General features: G+C 45.2%; 1 protein-coding gene across 1 annotated transcript in view; it reads right to left on the bottom strand.

Moving 5' to 3' along the window:
• The window catches only part of LOC126417130 (meteorin-like protein), a 310884-nt gene extending 289150 nt beyond the window's left edge, over positions 1-21734 (bottom strand). Inside the window, exon 1 of the mRNA XM_050085027.1 lies at positions 21274-21734. Within this exon, the coding sequence (XP_049940984.1) occupies positions 21274-21734 (461 nt within the window). The remainder of the gene's footprint in view (positions 1-21273) is intronic.
• Positions 21735-23204: the final 1470 nt, after the last annotated feature.

Raw genomic sequence — 23204 nt, 5'->3', positions numbered from 1 at the left:
AAAATTATACTAGGTTCGGTTACGTAATATTTTTTGAAGGGCAACATTTTCATGTTCATCATTGCTTAAAAATTAGCATAAATTGCGATATAGCAATAAATACCGGTACTGTATGAGAAGCCATAAATTTGTTCAAACCAATAGGAGTTTTTGGAAGGACTTAATGATATTCTCTCCGGTGTTTCACGAAATTATCAAATTTTAAACAGACCGTAGCTTTTTGTTGTGCCTAATTTGCACCTCCCTTGCGTATCCCTTGCACTCGCGCAGCGCGAGTCAAATGTCACGTCATAGTTCGAACAAAGTTGGATGTTGGATATTGAATCGAACGCTGTGGAGTATCGCGTAATTTCGAACCTGTTCGAACGCAAGTATAGTTTGTCCAGCCATAGTTTGCGGGAAGTCCTACCAGATGGCGCTAAACTGTCATATAGTATGTCCTCCCCGTTAGAGATAACTGGAAAATACACGACGCTTTTTTACTTCCTTTAAAACAAGAAGCATAAGGTTCTCTACAACTTGTCGAGAAACCAAACTGCAGTTACAATCCGAGGTCGTGAAAGGGAAGCAGCAGGCGAGAAGGCAATGAGGCAGGGTTGTAGCCCCTACACTGTATTATTCGAACTGCACACTAAGAAAAGTGTAAAGGAAGCGTGCGAGATATTCGGAAAGGGAATTAAACATCTGGGAAATGAAACAAACTTTCAGGTTTGCTGGTAACTCTGTAATTCTAACTGAGAGAGTAAACAACTTGGAAAACTTATTGAAGACAATGGATAGCGTCCTGAAACGCGGTTATGCGGAGAACACGAACGAAAGTAAAACACGGGTAACAGAAGGTAGTCTAATTAAATCACGGAACGATGTTGCAGTTTAGAGTTACAAGATTGCTAAGGGAGCCAGCCGGTCCGAGTTACAGGTTGCGTAACTGCTTCCACGGCAACAAAAATATTTTCAGTATTATTTTCGTATGATTATCATCAAATTTAGAAATTTAAATGCTGTCATAACCTGCACATGAAGAGGTATAATCTTACTGAAATGTGTAGCGTAATAAGTGAAGTAACAATCTTAGAGGCCGGCCGTTGTGGCCGAGCGGATCTAGGCGCTTCAGTCTGGAACCGCGCGACCGCTGCGGTCGGAGGTTCGACTCCTACCTCGGCATGGATGTGTGTGATGTCCTTAGGTTAGTTAGGTTTAAGTAGTTCTAAGTTCTAGGGGACTGATGACAGCAGTTAAGTCCCATAGTGCTCAGAGCCATTTGAAAAATCTTAGAAATTGTGTGTCTCTTGAGGCAGGATAATTCATGGCCCACAAATTATCCACACTATATTCATTTCCTATCTGATAAAGAGATAACACAACAACTTCTAATAAACTTTATACAAAGTTTCAAACTTTTTCCAAAGTTTTTCTCGCTAGAATCTCCCACGAAACAAAGAGGAACAGAGGTAAATGATTCAAAGGGCTCTGAGCACTATGGGACTTCGCATCTGAGGTCATCAGTTCCCTAGAACTTAAAAATACTTAAACTTAAATAACCTAAGGACATCACACACATCCATGCCCGAGGCAGGAGTCGAACCTGCGACCGTAGCGGTCGCGCGGTTCCAAACTGAAGCGCCTAGAACCGCTTCGACAACACACAATTCCGACGAGAAGGGAAACTTTTCAAGAGTGGTGCTACAGAAAAGTCTAGAGGGTTTGAAACTATTTTCAATCGCCCTCGAGTACTGCGGCGGCTGCCCGCACAAAATACTTGTAGCGAAAAAGTCGCCGCAACTTACGACTTTAAACGCCAGGTGCCAATTAACGTAAATGTGATCGTAGTCGGCAGCAGTTTTAGTGTCCGAGCGGCGGTCATTGTGTCGGAGGCCACCTTCGTTCAAGGTCCGCAGTTGCTGGCGGTTGCCTGCTTGCCTTTCACGGAAACTGGCGGCCCCTTCTTCGCCTTTTCTTGCCGGCGGCACTTGCAACTACCTTCTAGGCTGACGCGCCCGCAAAACCCGCGACCGCGCTGTCTGCTGTTCTCCGCCGTTATGGGAGCCTCGGACGCCCGTGATTCACCCGCTGTCCGCCAGGTGTCCCTGCAGGTGGCCGGGGGTCGAGACCACGCAACGCTTCTGCGTTGACTCACGCACTGCGTGCCGGCACGCACTCGTTTCCTCACAATGGCCACATTGTCACGCTCCCGGCGACCAGTTCCGACACGTTTCTCCCCGCTTGTGGAAATACGTCTGCCAAACGCGATAAGCGCAGGAGTGTTATCTGCAAATATTTAGTTTTGCGCTAGATTGCGTGGGCCAGGGTTGCAAGCGTACAGGTTCACTATTGATATGGTAAATATTAACTCAATAAGTCACAGATAACCTGCCGGTAAACTACTTCTACATTTTGTAAATAAAAAACTAGCCACAGTTCAATTACAGATGGAATGTATTTCCAATCCTCCCCTTTTGAACTGATATATGACACTCAACGAACCCGCCAGGATAGCAGAGAGCGCTAACGCGCTGCTTCCTGGACTCGGGTAGGCGCGCCGGAGGATTAAAGAAGAGGTCCGATGTGCCGGCCATCCAGGATGTGGTTTTTAGAAGGTTTTCCACATCCCGCTAGGTGAATACCGGGCTGGTCCCCATGTTCCGCCTCAGTTCCACGGCTCGCAGAGATCTGAACATATTCGCACTATTCCATGGATTATACTCGACGCAGACAGTTGGGGTATACTAATTCCGTCCCGGGGGGTGGCAGGAAGGGCATCTGGCCACCCCTTAAACATTAACATGTCAAATCCGAGTAACAATGGTTGACTCTGCGTAGCTGCGGGACAAGGCTCAAGCGATAGATAGATATGACACTGAACGACGGTCGAATTTCTTGTACCTAACACGAGCACGTCATTGTGCAGGGTGAAAAAAGAGAAAAAAACGGCTACTGACCAAAATCATCATCAACCGTGCCGCACTATGATGTCTGATTCTGACTTACAAAGTAGGCACATGTTGATTGCGACAGTCGTCTAAGATTACTTTGTACACGATGTATTCCCATTTTGATGTTCGTTACTAAAGTCTGGCATTTTCAATGCACCAGCAGTAGTTCAACCTTGAGAATAAACCAGCAGGTTCGAAAAATTTGTGATAATGGCTCTGAGCACTACGGGACTTAACATGTGAGGCCAACAGTCCCCTAGAACTTACAACTACTTAAACCTAACTAACCTAAGGACATCATACACATCCATGCCCGAGGCAGCATTCGAACCTGCGACGGTAGCGGTCGCGCGGTTCCAGACTGAAGCGCCTAGAGCCGCTCGGGCACACCGGCTGGTGAAATCTGTGATAAGTACCTATGGAACCGAACTACTGAGGTCATCGGTCCATAGGCGTACACACTACTTAATCTACCTTACACTAATTTACGCTACGCACAACACACACACCCATGCCTATGCCTATGCCCATAGCCGAGGGAGAACTCTAACCTCCGACGGAGGAATCACGCCAACCGTGGAAAGACACCCTAGACCGAGGGGCTATCCCGCGCACAGCTGGTTCGGAATCAGTCGCCGAACATACGTACAGCAACTGTGACGCAGTTTTAATAAACGTCTCGTGAATATAAGAAACTGTTACTGGTCCTGTATCAACTAAATGTTGGAACTCAAAACTTATATAAATAAAGAAATTAGGTTGCCCTTTGAGCTTTCCTGATGTTTCGGCTTTTAGGAACACACTTCTTTTTTTCAGCATCTGAGTTGTTTTTTGCACTTCATTTTTATAAAAATTTCACACATTATCGAGATGTTACTGTGGCTCCGCATTCAGCGGCGTTCTTTTGCTTGTTTGGGTTGTGAGCGGTGACAACATTGTCAATATATAGGTAGTATCAGGCTTTACTCACAAGACACCACCACGGAAATTCTGAGAAACCAGAACTGTCAGATGGTTGAAGAACATCGCTCCGAAAGCCAGCTAGCAATGTTTAAGGAACCAGCATGGTGCGAAGGATCTGGAGTACACTTCAGCCGTCTATGTATCGTTCCCGTGGTCTGTGAAGGTCAGATTAGGCGAACTGTTGCTAGTACAGAGGCATACAAGTAGAGCTGCGCTCTACGGAAACTACGGTTCGGTCGTTAATAGACTTAGTAAATGGAGCCGGCGACACTGTTTTTTTTGTTTTGTACGTAATTTGAACCGCACATCGTTCAGTGTGTTAGGCTACTGTGATTCTATACTCTTACAAAATATATATCGCATTTTTATATGTAATAATAATAGTTTTGCGCTTTTACATAAACGAAAGCAATTATTTTTGATGCACGTACAGTTAATATACACAAACATAAAAATCTATATTGTTGTAATCGTTGTTATTTTTTTGTACTCAACAGAAGATTCATCATCGTAACCAAAGGCAAGAGTATTCTGTCATTATTGAAAAGTGCGAAAGTATTATGAATAACAGAAACATGTACGAAGTCTCTAAATGACGTCTATTAGGGCTTTTGTTTTGTGTTTCTTATTATTTTACCTTTTTTGAGTAAAATGCTATGTCTAGTACTATGATAAATCTGATTTTTTTTATTTTTACTACAATATGCCCCTGTTTCATGATACAAGTCAAAAATTTTCAACTAAAACCTGTATTGACAGTTTCAACTTGGTTACCACTACTTTATTTCTAAGTAATCGACAGGAGGTTAACCATGTAGAACAAAAATGTTCTCTACATTTTGTTATCCTTCATACATCCTCACTCAGTTTCTAGACGGCTCACCGCTTCTGTTTTCTAGGGGATTCTAGTACAACACTGATTGCATACGTAAACAAAGCGACAGAAGTTAGGTGCGCCCGACAGGTATGCAACACGCCTAACATACGGGTAACGCGGTCACAATCTGAACTGGCCAAAGCTAGTAGGAAAACTGCGCCATTCTACTTTTGATGGTCTACGGTAGTATTACGACTCTACATAGAAGCAAACATTCTTGAGCGGCTGCATACGCGACTGGAACGGGAGGAAGACTTAGCATGTGCTATAATGGTGTGTAACCTAAGGCGCGCACTTCAGTGGCGCATATAGATGTAGAATTTAACGCTGCAACGAACATTAAGACGCGTAGTGAACAGACCAGCTGCACGCAGTAAGCGGGGCCACGGCCAGCCACAACTCGGAGCGTCCGCTGAGGCTGGTCCTAGCCAAGCGTTTCAGTGACAGGAGGAGGTTGCTTTCAGCACCAGAAGGTAGGAGTGCATTCTGGCGATACGAGGGCGCGCCATTGCGGGTGCAGTGCGCGACGGGGCGGAGATAAGCAGAGCTCGGTAAACAGGTGTCCGCCACAGACCTGACAACGCCGCAGCGGCAGCGCATATAAGGAAGTGGAGCAGCCAGTCTTGCTCGCTCATGACGACGCGGCCGCCGCTAAAGGACGAAACGAGCCGCCGAACGCCGTACACACGCGCCTGCCGCAGTTAACGCTCACACAAAGGAAGCGTCCGTCTCTGCAAGCCTATAAGGCGCTCACCAGCACCCCTTTTCTCAAAAACAGATAGTCTAACGTGTTGACAGACAAGACAGGGTGTAAAAAGAAAAAGTATTCCGTATTTTCAGAGGTGGTTGTAAGGACCAGAACAATAAACGTTTAGTAAAAATGGGCTCTGAAACGTGTACCTTCAGAGCTATGAGCACTTATTCCATTTTAGGATGTGTGTTTCACAGTAGCGAAGATGAATAATTGGTCCATGGCTCCTCAGGTATGCAAATTAAAGCCCATGTTTACGGAATACTTTTTTCTTGTTTTGGTCCATACTACCGCCTCTGAAAGTTGCCTATCCTACAGTCCTAGCAAAACATTACCAGTTCACGTATTCCGCTGTCAAAAGTATGAGAATAGTTTTCGCTTATAATTTTCGACTCTTTCGTTTCCTGTACAGGGACCCATACCTCAAATTAATACATTTATCCCTCTCCATTACCCTAAAAAGATTGTACCATCATCACGGAATCATACTATTATATATATATATATATATATATATATATATATATATATATATAATCAGGCGAACTGTAGCATCGTTGGATGACGTTTCTGGACATGGGTTCCTATGTAAAACTTGGTCCACTAAGTCCCCTCTACAACTTCTAGATGTATGTAACATGAATGGTGGAACAGAACGCCATGTGTATGTCGTATAAGAGATCTCGACCTAACGGGATTTAGGGATCATCAATTATCTGGTGAACAGGTTACCAAGATTGTAGAGTGTTAAAATATTAATTACTGGTGATTCTCCAACGGCGATAAATGAAATCAATCGGAGGAACAGGTACACGCAAGGAAATTAAAGCTGTTCTCAATCCTACGGACGCAACCTCGGACCTTTGTATTGGTAGTTGGGCAGTTACAAACGTACACACAGTAATATAACAGAATCTTCGTGGCTCCATACCTACGTATAAGACTACGAATCCAAAGGATATAGGCTTGTCACTTAATGCTTGTTTCACGCCTGGCAATGATGATGCATATGTGAAAAATACAAGCACCACAATTTTTTGGCGTCCATGGAAGTTGTACGTATCCCTGCAACTGGTTCAGGTAGGCAAAGGAACATCCCCTAGAACACGACGTAGAAGCCCGTTCTTACGTTCAAAAGAGTCTTTATGTGATGCTAATGGTTCAAATGGCTCTGAGCACTATGGGACTTAACTTCTGAGGTCATCAGTCCCCTAGAACTTAGAACTACTTGAACCTAACTAACCTAAGGACATCACACACATCCATGCCCGAGGGAGGATTCGAGCCTGCGACCGTAGCGGTCACGCGGTTCCAAACTGAAGCGCTTTAGAACCGCACGGCCACACCGGCCGGCCTCTTTATGTGATGCATGAAAACGCTTCTGGCTTGAGAGGTAGAGCAATTTATGTGTTTACATTCACGCAAGACAATAGAACGACATCGATAGGAGAGATTTCCATAGCCTTATTCCAATATGATCCAACATGAATATTTTTCAGTCACAAGTCAGGAAACAGTTTAGCAGTAGTAAAATATTTTTTCTCGTGTAGGAATTTTGAAGTAAAATAAGCAGTGCATATTTGCATTTTACAGCATTCGGTTCTGCAACGACAAATAACGGAAAGGAATATGGTAGTTTCTGTTGCGATTCTACGAGGTCGTGTGGCTTGCGTCGAGTGATTTGACCTGAACGAAACACACATGGGACAATTTTGCACCAATGCCGCAACGCGCAAATCACCCCTGCAAACATTTTAATCTTTGCACTATGATGTAGCTGTCTTAAGCTTACGGTTAGCTATTTTAAAAAAAAGCTTCAACGTAAATAATACCGACACGAAAACTATGCTTCATTAGGCACGCTGCTTCATTAGACTGGGTGTTGCTAACAGCAGCATGCCTCCCTGTTTCTCACAATTGTGCAGAAATAATTCATTTCTTCTGGCACAAAATTTCCAGCATTAAAAGCTGGTTTCAATCGGCGGAAACGGTGACACTCCATCGAGTACTGAAACCATCATGTCAGACGTACCCAGTGGGGCATCGGAGGCTGCCCGCAATGTTTTTTCTTTCAACACGTTTGTCTTTCACTTGTACCATATTCTCGTGACCCTACTAGGCAATCATCAGATAGTGCAGGCCAAGAACTAACGCAGGCGACACACCTTCAAATGGTTCAAATGGCTCTTGAGCACTATGGAACTTAACATCTGAGGTCATCAGTCCTCTAGAACTTAGAATTACTTAAACCTAACTAACCTAAGGACATCACACACATCCATGCCCGAGGCAGGATTCGAACCTGCTACCGTAGCGGTTCCAGACTGAAGCGCCTAGAACCGCTCGGCCACACCGGCCGGAGAACACACCTTCGTTTCAACTTTAAAAAAATATGACATTAAAATTAAGCCTTCTGAAAATATCTTGGGAGGAATTTTACGGAACATTTTTAATTGGTGACCATAATCTTATACCTCTGGTTTTTGTTATGAAAATACTTTGTTGTTCAATCTTCAGTCTGGTTTGATGCGGTGAGCCACTGTTTCCTCTCCTGTCACTAGTCCGCCTCACATTATCACTTCAATTTTTTTGTTCTACTTATTTTAATCTCTGCTTCTCCTGCAGTAATTACTGTCTTCGGGTCCCCCTAGTACCTCTGCATGTGCCTTTATTCTATCTCTTCTATTCACCGTTTTCCACATATTTTTTGTGAACGACATTTCTTATCAACCCACGAAATTTTCAATATTCTTCTGTAACGTCACCTGTCTAACTCTTCTATTCTTCCTCGCTTTATCCAGCAACAAATCTTACGAAAGTACAATAAATTCTAGGCAACGAACGTAACGCCGCATCGAAAATTGCTTAAGAAAGGCACTGGTTTCAATCGGTATAACGTACGTACATATGTTTACCCTGTAGGTAATTTGAAAGCGATTCGGTACTAAGTGGGTGGCAGTATAGAAGGAAGCCCTGTGTGTCGGAGATCCAATTCCGTTCCCCGCGGGGTATCTCCACGAGCGCTGCTCCGGTCGATGGCCCTGGAGATAAAAGTAGCAATCAGTTCCAGCGCTGGCTGGACAGGCCCTCTCGCCGACACGACAATGCCGGTGCTTCCAGACGCAGTTACCCGAGCCAGCCCAACTGCCTACGACGACGGTTCCAGATCGCTGACCCCCTCCACAATCGTTGAGAGCAGAAAACTACCACCCGAGCGCGTGTGAGTTATGGTAATCTAGGCACCGTGATTGCCCTGTTGTTCTGCCGGCGAACCACCTGCTATATCTGAAATACACTGTTCTGACGTCATCGCCACTCCTCCCTCTCCCGCCGGACGAAGCCATAAACATTGTAATCGCAACTGCTTCACGACTGGCTTGAAGACTTCCTTGTGACCAGTACTTCTTACGACATTCTCAAACGGAGATAAGTCTTCAAAGATGGTTGTAACGTCGAAAATTCCTCAAGCAACTCCCCTTTACTGTTGTAGGCAGAGAAGTGACGAATCTGCAAAATTGCAGCTGAGTGCAAGAAGACATACATAGGTTCGACGTTTCTGCATGGACCGCCGCATAAAACAAATGTAGCGAACACTCGTAAATGTGTGAAAAGCTCCATTATTGTTTGATTACACCACTGGCGCTTGTCCAGCAAAACAGTAACAGCCCGGAAGAATCTCAAATGAATCCGTCTCCTGAGCGTTTCAAGCTAAACCTGCCACGGAGCTAGCAGTGAGGAGATTCATAGGAAAATCCTAAGTTACTACGAACGAGGTAGCTTACAAAACTCTCCTCAGACTCTGTTGTGGGTGCTGCTCGTCAGTGGAATAGCGTTACCGGGTAGGATTAATAGGTGGGACAGGAAGACTGTAACGCGGGTAGGTATACAGACTCCGCGATGGCTTGAGGACAGACGTATAACAGTAAACACTGCACCAATTAACACTTCTTTCTGATATATTTGAAGATACCATTGATGACCGTGCAGTTTCTCTAGAATTTATTATCTAACTCCTTCCCGAAAATTTCTCAAACGAATCTCTGATTCTTTACTTCTCATAGTATAACAAAATAAGAACGAAGTCCTATAATAGTCTTAAGATCGATTTAACAATAATTATTTACAGAAAAAAGCGTTTTTGCTTCAGAAAGAAGTGTGATAATTAATTGAAACCCTCACCTACCGACAGGTGTTGTTGATATAGGCCTACCTCGATGGGGGAATCTGAAAATGTGTGCCCCTATCGGGACTCTAACCCGGGATCTCCAAAGCGTGCGCGAGTAATGAGTGAGTGGGCAAATATCTATTAGGTACATTACATATGTAGAATTGTGGACAGCTGAGAATGTGGATCTCACCGGAAGCGTGCAAAGGATAAGTCCTTGCAGTCGCGCTATTCATCTGTGCCGTCGGTGGCTCAGATGGATAGAGCGTCTCCCATGTAAGCAGGAGATCCCGGCTTCGACTCCCGGTCGGGACACACATTTTCAGCTGTCCCCATCGAGGTAGGCCTGTATCAACAACACCTGTCGGCAGGTGAGGGTTTCAATTAATTATCACACTTCTTTCTGTTATATGTTTGTGACCATTACAGTGCCATCTATGACAAAGTGAAAAAAGTGGTCCAACTAAAACATTCATATTTCTTTACGCACTACACGAGTATGTAATAAAAAATCGCGGTTCCTATAAAAAAAACCGCAGCTGATATCCGTCTGACCTATGACAGCGCCATCTAGCGGGCCAATCCTAGCGCCATCTGGTTTCCCCCTTCAAGCTAGACAAGTTTCGTTGTTTGTTGTTTCTTCGTTTGACGCTTATTTCGTGAGATAATTGGTCCGGTCACGATAAATGGACCATCCTGTATAGGCGTTGGCTACCCCAGCGCCATATTCTGCCTGTTTACATATCCCTGCATTTGAATGCACATGTCTATACCAGCTTTTTTTTTTTTTTTTTTTTTTGCGCTTATGTGTGTAACAAACGATGAGAAACGAATTCACAATGTGTCTGATTCAGACTGTTCGGACTAGAGATGGGTAGTTCGCGAACGAACGGGTGCAAAGGAACGGTTCACCAAGATGAACGAAAGGACCGAGGAACGAATTCCAAGGAACGATCGGTTCATAGTTCACTTCGGTCGCGGCGGTCACTTCGGCAGTTCTCGTTCCAGCCTTGGTGCTCGTCTCAGTCTCCCTCGGCCGCACTCGTCGTTCTTCGCATGACCACCTGTCTCAGTTCCACTGCCGACTGCTCCTTGTTAGTTCAGTATCCAGTTGTTCGCCTATTTTAGATGTGTTCCAAACTGTTCTTGCACTTGGTTCTGGCTATTCAGCGTCCACGAGCGGTAATCAAAAAGTATTTTATAGTTACGCAAATTACATAAAAATTACGTTGTATGTAATAGGTACGTCTTTTCAGGTAACAAAAGGGCATATCTGCTCACTTCATTATATCGATGAACAGCAGAAGACATACTTATAACAAGGCAAGTTTTTTTTTGTTATTTATTTTTTGATTTCGTCGACTTGATTTAGCAGGTAATTTTCAATAATTTGCTTAATTTTTAGTGTAAGAAAATTCATATAAAGCCACTTTCGCTTATCTTTCATATACAAAACATTACATTTAGGAAGGCTCTAATTATTAAGTTTGGTTGTTTCCAATTAGCATTACCTGCTAGTTTGGTTTCTTTGGAAAAAAAAAGTGGGTTGTGGGTCATTTTGGCTCACAAGGGGAGGCCACCAATTGTGAAATTCAGATTCAATTCATACTGCGCATAGTAAAAGCTCATGGCCAGAGGTGTAATGTGGCAAAGCACCAAGATGCACTTCTCAGCCGTTGTCGAGAAAATCGACAGTTAAAATGAACCGTTGCTATGAAATACTCTCTACGATTAGTAATTTTCTACAGCGTCGTGGCGCAGCGGTAAGCGCTCGGGTTCGTAATACGAAGGTCGCCGGATCGAATCTCGCGCAATGCAACTTTTTTTTTTAGTATTTGTTTCTTGTAATTCAAATAATATATATATATATATATATATATATATATATATATATATATATATATAAAATTCCCGGCAATCAGTTGCAACAATTATGCATATAATAAGTTGTTGAAAGTCGTTTGTCGTGAGAAAACTGCGACTTCGAACATCATTATGTTTTCCGCAAATAAAGTTGTATTTCACAAATGTTATTAATTGTCTTCATAATGTTAACCACGTATAGTTAACGGAAGACGTAGAAACGATATTCCGAACCGAATACGTATAGCGTAAGTCAAACGTTCGAATTAGAATAGAAACCCCAAGAACACAAATTTTCTGTGGCGCGTATGAAATATAAACTCCGTTACGCGCTCGTTACACTTGAAGGACAGATGATGACTGAGCCGAAACGAGCCGCCGCATAACAGCGTAGTTGCCTCCTAACTTCGAAAGAAGGTAGATGCGGTCCCTAGCGCAACTTATAACATCGTCGAAAATCAATGCGGACGTGAGAGCTTTGGTACACCCTGTTGAACAAACGGAAAAATGGAGGCGGTACAATTGGAGAGCGATCCGCCTTCACCAACATGCATAAGCAATTCATTAATAGTTTATATATATATATATTTTCGACGATGTTATAAGTTGCGCTAGGGACCGCATCTACCTTCTTTCGAAGTTAGCAGGCAACTACGCTGTTATGCGGCGGCTCGTTTCGGCCCATTCAACATCTGTCCTTCAAGTGTAACGAGCGTGTAACGGAGTTTATATTTCGTACCTGCCACAGAAAATTTGTGTTCGTGGGGTTTCTATTCTAATTCGAACGTCCGCTATACGTATTCGTTTCGGAATATCGTTTCTACGTCTTCCGTTAACTATACGTGGTTAACATTATGAAGACAATATATATATATATATATATATATATGAATTACAATAAACTAATAATAAAAAGAAAATGTTGTATGGCGCGAGATTCGATCAGGCGACCTTCGGATTACGAACCCGAGCGCTTACCGCTGCGCCACGACGCTGTAGAAAATTATTAATCGAAGAGTATTTCATGGCAACGGTTTCTTTTAACTGTCGATTTTCTCGACAACGGTGAACGAGTAAAGATGAACGGTTCCCAAAAAAGAACGATCAGCAGTGAACTAGTTCCCAAGGATGAACGAGTTTGCCCATCTCTAGTTCAGACCGAGGCAGGCAACCGGCCAGCCCGGCTTGGACTGTCGCCGCCGCTGCTTTTAAGAGCGGCCTCGGCGCGAACGGTGGTGCCTTTCTTGTGCCTCGCCTTGTCTCGTCGCGGGACCACCGGTGGGTCGCGTTCCGCGAAAGCCCGCCAGAGCGCTGCCCGGTCGGCCGCAGGCGAACGCAATCAACGCTGCGGCGGCGGCGGCGGCGGCGGCGACGACCTTGCCCCGGAGCTCGTAATGGACTGTGCTGCTCCGGGCGCGCCACGGCGCGACGGCAAATTGACTTCCAGTCCCGGCGGCGGGCCGCGAGCTCCTCTCTACTGTCTCGTCCCGGCTTTTGTGGCTCATCCCTCACTCCTCCGCCCCCTCCCCCTTTCCGCAACAACGCTTTCTGCGCCGTCACCCTGCCCCGGACTCCGTCGTATCGGCTGCACGCGATGCATCCTCGCCACCGTGTCGCACTGCATTGATGCGGTTCGTCCGGCCACTTCTCGGCTTCTTGCTTTTTACTCGCGACAACTGTAGCACCCAAATGTCCAGCGACGCAAAAAAAGCTACAAATCCGTCCTCGCGCGGGACGTGAAAGCGAACGTGAAGCCGGTCGCCTGTTTCACTCTGAGGACTTCTCCTCTCTAATCCACTACCAGTATTTCTACATCTACATGATTACTCTGCTATTCACAATAAAGTGCCTGGCAGAGGGTTCAATGAACCACTTTCAAGCTGTCTCTCTAACGTTCCACTCTCGAACGTGAAACGTCCCCTCAGAAAAATTAGTGAATTACTGTGCTGATAAACCTCTACGTTATTTGATATTCAAACAGCTGAGCAAAACTCAACGTACTCAGACATTTCTCTCTTTACTTAATCTGATCAACACTCAACTGACAACGCAATCTGACTTTCAATAATCCATACAAAAAATGGCCCCTGACTAACATTAAACTATACCTTTCATGAATCACTTACCTCACAAAAATCTTCGTTACTCAAACTACTGCAATACAGCGAGCGCCAATACTGCCAGCTGAATAAAAGATTCTAACTACTGAAGGCACTAACTACTGATAGGCATACTTACCAAATGAAAGATTTTGATAGAGAACAAACAATGTATTTACCTTAATAGTATTCAAAAGTCGTAATATATATACCAGTTCATGACATCCTTACAAATTTACTCTTTCTGTCGGACACACGTCCGGATCATCCGCTCTCAAAATTCCGCCATCTCTCCCCCCACATCCACCACTGCTGGCGGCTCACCTCCAACTGCGCAACGCTACGTGCTGTTAACAACCAACTGCCCAACAGTACAATAGCGACTATTACAACAATGCCAACTAGCCACAGACTGCACACAGCACAGCCAGTGATTTTCATACAGAGCGCTACGTGACGTTACCAACATAAAAACCTAAACAGCCTACTTACAAACGGCACGCGGGAAAAACGAGCACTTAAATTTTTCTGAGCGAGCCCTGATTTCTCTTATTTTATCGCGCTGATCACTTCTCCCTATATAGGTGGGTGCCAACAGAATGTTTTCGCAATCGGAGGAGAAAACTGGTGATTGAAAATTCGTGACAAGATTCCGTCGCAACGAAGAACGCCTTTGTTTTAATGATTGCCACTCCAATTCACGTATCGTGTCTGTGACACTATCTCCCATATTTCACGATAATACAGTATTTGGCCATACATTCCCTGGCTCTACAATGCGTCAGAACTTTCACCACATCGCTTCATGTAAAAAGTGAAAAACTAAAAAACTTGCAGTTTTAGTTAGGCTGCTTGTAAGGAAACGTGTCTGTCAGGTATGCTCAAACTTTTTACACTTGGGATCTACTACATGTAATTTAGTCCATTTAGAGTCTTTTTTTATATCATCAGTCTGCTGACTAGTTCGATGTCGTCCGCCATGAACTCCTCCCTGTTCCAACCTCTTCATCTCAATTACTTTCTGAATGTATTCCCATCTCTGTCTTCCTCTACTGTTTTTGGCCTCTGCCTGCCGGTGTGGCCAAGCGGTTATAGGCGCTACAGTTTCGAACCGAGCGACCGATACGGTCGCAGGTTCTAATCCTGCCTCGGGCATGGATTTGTATGATGTCCTTAGGTTAGTTAGGTTTAAGTAGTTCTAAGTTCTAGGGGACTGATGACGTCAGGTGTTGAGTCCCATAGTGCTCAGAGCCATTTGAACCAAAGTCTTTTTCTCGCCGATTGTGCTGAGAACCTCCTCATTCCTTACCTCATCAGTCTTACAGATCTACTGACTTGGTGATTCTTAAAGGTTTAAGCACACCATAGCAAAAATTAACCGTTCTGTTTACACGAACGATAATTTTCTCTCCATCAAAAATTGTAGGCTTACGCTCAGTTTCAAGATATACACCATCTTACATATTACGATGGCAGTTCAATAAGTAATGCAACACATTTTTTTTTCTGAAACAGGGGTTGTTTTATTCAGCATTGAAATACACCAGGTTATTCCCCAATCTTTTAGCTACACAACACTATTTTTCAACGTAATCTCCATTCAATGCTACGGCCTTACGCCACCTTGAAATGAGGGCCTGTATGCCTGCACGGTACCATTCCACTGGCCGATGTCGGAGCCAACGCCGTACTGCATCAATAACTTCTTCATCATCCGCGTAGTGCCTCCCACGGATTGCGTCCTTCATTGGGCCAAACATATGGAAATCCGACGGTGCGAGATCGGGGCTGTAGGGTGCATGAGGAAGAACAGTCCACTGAAGTTTTGTGAGCTCCTCTCGGGTGCGAAGACTTGTGTGAGGTCTTGCGTTGTCATGAAGGAGAAGTTCGTTCAGATTTTTGTGCCTACGAACACGCTGAAGTCGTTTCTTCAATTTCTGAAGAGTAGCACAATACACTTCAGAGTTGATCGTTTGACCATGGGGAAGGACATCGAACAGAATAACCCCTTCAGCGTCCCAGAAGACTGTAACCATGACTTTACCGGCTGAGGGTATGGCTTTAAACTTTTTCTTGGTAGGGGAGTGGGTGTGGCGCCACTCCATTGATTGCCGTTTTGTGTCAGGTTCGAAGTGATGAACCCATGTTTCATCGCCTGTAACAATCTTTGACAAGAAATTGTCACCCTCAGCCACATGACGAGCAAGCAATTCCGCACAGATGGTTCTCCTTTGCTCTTTATGGTGTTCGGTTAGACAACGAGGGACCCAGCGGGAACAAACCTTTCAATATCCCAACTGGTGAACAATTGTGACAGCACTACCAACAGAGATGTCAAGTTGAGCACTGAGTTGTTTGATGGTGATCCGTCGATCATCTCGAACGAGTGTGTTCGCATGCTCCGCCATTGCAGGAGTCACAGCTGTGCACGGCCGGCCCGCACGCGGGAGATCAGACAGTCTTGCTTGACCTTGCGGCGATGATGACACACGCTTTGCCCAACGACTCATCGTGCTTTTGTCCACTGCCAGATCACCGTAGACATTCTGCAAGCGCCTATGAATATCTGAGATGCCCTGGTTTTCCGCCAAAAGAAACTCGATCACCGCCCGTTGTTTGCAACGCACATCCGTTACAGACGCCATTTTAACAGCTCCGTTCAGCGCTGCCACCTGTCGGAAGTCAATGAAACTATACGAGACGAAGCGGGAATGTTTGAAAATATTCCAAAAGAAATTTCCGGTTTTTTCAACCAAAATTGGCCGAGAAAAAAAATGTGTTGCATTACTTGTTAACTGCCCTCGTAAAAACATTGAGTGAGATACTTGGCTTTGTGTAGCAATGGCTAGTTTATAATAATCTGGTGAAAATTTTCCGGGCCAATCTTTATGCAGTGTGAATGATTAGTATTAGTTTATTTCGACACATCGATTTAGCTACGCTCGTCGTTAAGAACGCTGCCTTGAACTGTTAAGTTGACGCAAATACTGATAAAACACACGATGCCATTTTTACGACGTTAGGGTAGATTTATATACTCACTGATTTCCAAAAGTTTTCTTCATTATATTCGGACATGAAGGAAATGTCATTTTGAAATCTATTTCCTCTTCAACTTCAGTCTCACTAGAAGAGGAAAGAGTACTCTCTTCACTTGAAATATCCATCATATCTACTATTTGGCAAGGTTAAGCTGTGAGAGCTAAGCCAAGTTCCATCGCCTTGTAATCTGAAAATCGGTTTTCAAAGCCCGTCTTCAGTGATGTATATACTGATAAACCAGAACATCAAGACCATCGTCCACCGTGATTTTAGATAGCGCATGCTGGCGTTGCGAGCATATGACGCGGTAATTAAAGTGTGTAAGCAAGGGTAACGCCGAAGTGCGATCACCCTAGCGAAAATATGCGCTAAAAATGAGACAACCCATTCAGATAAGCGACTTCAACCAAGGGAAGATTATTATTATGCAGACGAGTATCTCCAAGCTGGTCGAATGTTCACGTGCTACTGTCGAGAGCATTTACGTAAAGAGGTAGGACATGGCCATGAAATGATTGGACGTCCACGACTCTTCACAGAAAGTGGGGTTCGGAGGCTTGTCTCCTCTGTAAAATAAGATGGATGATCTGTGGCATCTCTGCCGGCGGGGCTCGATGCTGGTGCACGCAGAAGTGTTTCTGTTGTGTCACCGCCAGACACCACACTTGCTAGGTGGTAGCCTTTAAATCGGCCGCGGTCCGTTAGTATACGTCGGACCCGCGTGTCGCCACTGTCAGTGATTGCAGACCGAGCGCCGCCACACGGCAGGTCTAGAGAGACTTTCTAGCACTCTCCCCAGTTGTACAGCCGACTTTGCTAGCGATGCTACACTGACAAATACGCTCACATTTGCCGAGACGATAGTTAGCATAGCCTTCAGCTACGTCATTTGCTACGACCTAGCAAGGCGCCATTACCAGTTTATATTGAGTTTGTTATTAATGTACCGTCAAGAGCGATGTAAACCAATTATGGATTAAAGTTAAGTGTTCCAGCAACAACGTGCCTTATTGGCTATATTAATTACATTGTCCTGTTCCAGACCTCACGCCAGTTTGCGTGAGCTTAAACGCGTGCATTTCGGCCTCCTCTAGCAACACGGTGTTGCCTCTTCTGCCAACACAGCAGTTTCGGAGCACACCGTTCATCGTACGTTGTTGAACATGGAGCTCCGCTGCATACTATCCCCACGTGTTCACATGTAGACGCAACGACATCGACAATTACGATTGCAGTGGACATGGGATCAACGGGCTTCGACCCTCTATCAACGGAAACGTGTCGGCTCTTCGGGAAAATCACATATTTGCTGCACTAGGTCGATTGTCGTCTCCACAAACGCCGTCATCGAGGTGAACAGCGGCTCGAAAGTTGCAACGCGGCACTGTCGCAGGCTACTGGGAGCAGTATTATGCTATGGGATAGCGTAATGGATGTATAGAGCTCAATGGAGTAATTCTCAAAGAAGTGTTGTGTTTTTCCGGCAATGCATGGCAAATGGGTGAAGATGTATAGGTTAAGACTACGTTCACCCTGTTCAGAAACGAATGGGCAGCAGGCTATTTATCTGCAGCATCTTGTTGACAAATTGAAACATGTGCCATAAAAAAACTTGGACAATACTATGGGCCTACATAAAAATTTGTGTTTTAGTGTGCCTTTCCAGACATTTCGGAAATGTTCAAAATATCATACAGTGCGCTTCTTTTTAAGAGTTAACGATTAACAAGTAACTATAGTGTCGTTGATTTTGTAAAGTCTAACATGTAAAAATTGATAACTTTGTCCACCAACATTAGAGCAACTTACGGGAAGAAGTAATGAGTGTAGTAAAAATTAAACAGCGAATACATGGGAGTTAACAAATTATTAAGAGTAATTCAGTGTATACAACTGTGTAACTAATTGGAGTAAAGGTGTATGGGCTCGGAAATGCTGCGCCAGTTGCCAGAAACAGAGCTTGCCATATGCCAACATCACTGATAAATGATTCAGGTTAGGCCAAAAATAAATGAGACAATTCAGTTTCAAATTTCTGCGGCGTTACTTCGAATCGATTCATGCCTCAAAAATTCACGGTAACTGAAATTTATTGGTAAGCGTCCATGTTATACATCTGCAATTAGCCCACCGACAACGCTCCAACGTGCTAGATTTTCGACTCGCTGTAACCTAATAAATATTGATTTACACGAACTTTCTGGGCGAGAATAATGTAAAGAATCGCCGAACTTCAGTATAATAAGTGGCATAATCATTACAAATAGAAAAACAAATCCTCCTCAGTTTATATCAACGTGCTGGAATGGGGCACGGGCTGGGATCGTTCGCTGATCATAAATTGGATTAAAATGGCTGTGGATCTCTCGTCACGGCTTCAAAATATATACCATGGTATGTTTACCTAACAAAGGTGCCTAAACAAGAGGATTAACTCAGGCAGCTCGTTGCACAATGCGTTCATCAGCAACTTGAAAATCAGAATAAAAATAGTGGTATACGGTTTTGGAATCGAAGCGAATGACACAGTTGCTCACTTATTACTCTTTTTCCTAGCATAAGCAAACTGCACACGTGAACCTGGTTCCTCGAACGTGAGTCACTGTGATGACAGATGTGCCCGCCTGATGACCGGAATCAATTGAGCAGGGATTATAAACAGAACGAGGGGGCAGAGGGACTGCGCACATTAAAATTCCGATCCCTATTGCGTACCGCGCCGGACCGTAAAAAACCTCTAGGAGCGTCGTCATCAACAGGAAATGGCCTTCATTTCTTTTATTAGCGTTTTCAGCTCTCCACGACGAACTGACCATGAAGAGAAAACAAATGGACCCGTACTTCCTGCTGCCTCGTTTCAGTATCATTTCGAGGAACGGCTGTCTGTTTCTGATGCAGAGCGTTGCACGCCATACGATTTGAGACTATCACGCCCGAGTAAACACATGACTATCATAAAAGCGGGAAAGGCTGAACAGGGCTACCTTGACGGTTGCTAACGAGACTACAAAACCACGAAAGAAAGGTGGTAAGAACCGATGACAGACTGGCAACAGACGACATTGGGCGCGGGGTATTATCAGGTGCAGAAAGGTAGACAGGGTACACCAAGTTTACAAATGCATATGCTTGGTATATTTTAATGACTGCTTGTTTAAGATAAACATAAAAAACGGAACTATGTATTTCGCGGCTTTGCTGCATGATCAGATGGCCAGTTCAATGTCGAAACATCTTCACCACTGCCCATCTTGCGCGAGAACATTACACCCGAACTCAATACATTCAGATAGATCTGTGTAAAAGCTGTAACCGCTGAATGTCTTCACCTAAAATTCACTGCTCCTGAGTCTTTCAGCGCTGCCTGTCTAGGAGCAGTGCCTCCTAATAACGCCAAAAATAAAATAAACTAATTTAATGACCACTTAAATTGCGTCTTTTTTTATAACTCAAAGGTCACTTTGCAACGTGATTTACTGGAAGTACTCAAAACTCACGAAGTACGAAGGCAAGGGTAACGCTGCTTTTGTCTGTATACAAGAAAGGTAAACAGTGACAGGAATTAAGAGCCTGCGTCAAATGTTTTACGATGGTCTACTGAAACATTAACGTGGATCAAGGCATACCTATGAAAAGGTTAAAACTTGTATGGTGGCGGCCTCTTGCAATTTCTTCGTGATTTATGCAGACAATATGCAGATACCCACTGGGAGACTTCTGCGTTACCTGTTATAGGCTTTGGTTCAAATGGCTCTGAGCACTATGGGACTTAACATTTGAGGTCATCAGTCCCCTAGAACTACTTAAACCTAACTAACCTAAGGGCATCACACACATCCATCCCTGAGGCAGGATTCGAAACTGCGACCGTAGCGGTCGCTCGGTTCCAGACTGAAGCGCCTAGAACCGCTCGGCCACTCCGGCCTGCTGTAATAGGCTTTCTGAGATTATCTAAATAGTTGAGAGGAGCTGTAACGGAGAGCGTTAAATATGGCGCTAACGTAAATATTATACTACGCCACAGATCAGTCCGTTACTGCAATCCTCATTTGGTATTAACATCCGGTGACTTCGTCAATTCACGTGATTCTCACCTTCCAAACTAATCTAGACCATCAGCTACGCTACTGATCAGCCTGCCCCCACAACCATGATTTCATGGGGTGGCGTAGGGGGTGGGGGGCGCGAGTGATTTGACATCATACTCTAGCCCACTACAAGACTAGTGGCCTCTGGCACTGTTCCATAAAGTCCAATTTAGCTGGTGACGAATCTCATGCAAAGCACGATTGTCCACTTCACCCTCAAAGAAACCGCTCACGTCAGTGGCATGTCATGATACGTAACTCAGGTTCGCAGTAGAATCACGAAACAAATCACACACACGTGGTGGACGCACCACTGCCACAGATGCACTATTTTTCGATGCAGTGTCGAAGCTCATAGCCCCTCACCACGAACGCTCCCTGCCGAGAAATCTCGCCGCTACACTGCCTGGGTTGAGGCCTCCCGAGCGCCAGGTAAACAAACACGGCCACGGAAGCAGGCGCACGTGGTTCCTTGGAGCGCGACGCACCTACCTTCCAGTCCAGTCGCACTGCTCTCCCATGACGGTGGTGGGCGCGCCGATACCGCCCGACGTGAACATCAGCAGCAGTGCCAGAGCGGCTGTCGCCGCGGCGGACGACGGCGATGACGACCAGACCGTCGACGCGGCGCGCTGGCGTCCCCGTCCCGCGCCTCTACCACGGGGCAGAATCCGCATGGTGTCCGCGCCGGCCGTGCATGACTCGTTCGCACCGGCGCGCAGCAGCAACCCCTCACCACGCACGCACACGGCGCCAGACACTTCGCGCGAAGCTGACCGTGACGCACTGACAGACGCCCCACATCTACCGCCCGCGCCCGTTCTATCCGCAGGTCGGACAGCGACTGGCGCGACGCACAGCCTCGCGGCCCTGCTCGGGCGGGAGTCGCGGAGGTGCTGCCGCCACGCGGCGCCCCGCGGTAACTGCCCTATCTGCCCGGGGTCCGAGTTCATTGGTCACAAACAGCCTCAGTTAAGCATACAGCTCGCCCGCAGCCGGAGCCGACTCAGCGCCGTCACAAATATTTGTCTTGTCGGCGGTAGCAAGTGCTCACTGGAAACTGCTGCGTTCTTTTTTACTCCAAAGGTTAAGTTTTCAGCTGTACGTGCTGCAGTTACATCCACTCTCGATGTGAGAGACCTTGTCGGTTCCGGGAATAGGAAAGTTGCTGTTCTACATCTACATTTATACTCCGCAAGCCAACCAACGGTGTGTGGCGGAGGGCACGTTACGTGCCACTCTCATTACCTCCCTTTTCTGTTCCACTGGCGTATGGTTCGCGGGAACAACGACTGCCGCAGAGCCTCCGTGCGCGCTCGAATCTCTCTAATTTTACATTCGTGATCTCCTCGGGAGGTATAAGTAGGGGGAAGCAATATATTCGATACCTCATCCAGAAAAGCACCCTCTCGAAATCTGGACAGCAAGCTACACCGCGATGCAAAGCGCCACTCTTGCAGAGTCTGCCACTTGAGTTTGTTAAACATCTCCGTAACGCTATCACGCTTACCAAATAACCCTGTGACGAAACGCGCCGCTCTTTTTTGGGATCTTCTCTATCGCCGCCGTCAACCGGATCTGGTACGGATCCCACACTGATGAGCAATACTCAAGTATAGGTCAAACGAGTGTTTTGTAAGCCACCTCGTTTGTTGATGGACTACATTTTCTAAGGACTCTCCCAATGAATCTCAACCTGGCACCCGCCTTACCAACAATTGATTTTATATGATCATTCCACTTCAAATCGTTTCGCACGCATACTCCCAGATATTTTACAGAAGTAATTGCTACCAGTGTTTGTTCCGCTATCATATAATCATACAATAAAGGATCCTTCTTTCTATGTATTCGCAATACATTACGTTTGTCTATGTTAAGGGTCAGTTGCCACTCCCTGCACCAAGTGCCTATCCGCTGCAGATCTTCCTGCATTTCGCTACAATTTTCTAATGCTGCAACTTCTCTGTATACTACAGCATCATCCGCGAAAAGCCGCATGGAACGTCCGACACTATCTACTAGGTCATTTATATATATTGTGAAAAGCAATGGTCCCAAACACTCCCCTGTGGCACGCCAGAGGTTACTTTAACGTCTGTAGACGTCTCTCCATTGAGAACAACATGCTGTGTTCTGTTTGCTAAAAACTCCTCAATCCAGCCACACAGCTGGTCTGATATTCCGTAGGCTCTTACTTTGTTTATCAGGCGACAGAACGGAACTGTATCGAACGCCTTCCGGAAGTCAAGGAAAATAGTATCTACCTGGGAGCCTGTATCTAAAATTTTCTGGGTCTCATAAACAAATAAAGCGAGTTGGATCTCACACGATCGCTGTTTCCGGAATCCATGTTGATTCCGACAGAGTAGATTCTGGGTCTCCAGAAAAGACATGATATGCGAGCAAAAAACATGTTCTAA

Source organism: Schistocerca serialis, chromosome 8, assembly GCF_023864345.2.
Source record: "Schistocerca serialis cubense isolate TAMUIC-IGC-003099 chromosome 8, iqSchSeri2.2, whole genome shotgun sequence".
NCBI classification, from domain to species: Eukaryota; Metazoa; Arthropoda; class Insecta; order Orthoptera; family Acrididae; genus Schistocerca; species Schistocerca serialis.
The sequence above is the reverse complement of the archived record's forward strand: the minus strand, read 5'-3'. Positions and strand labels throughout refer to the sequence as shown.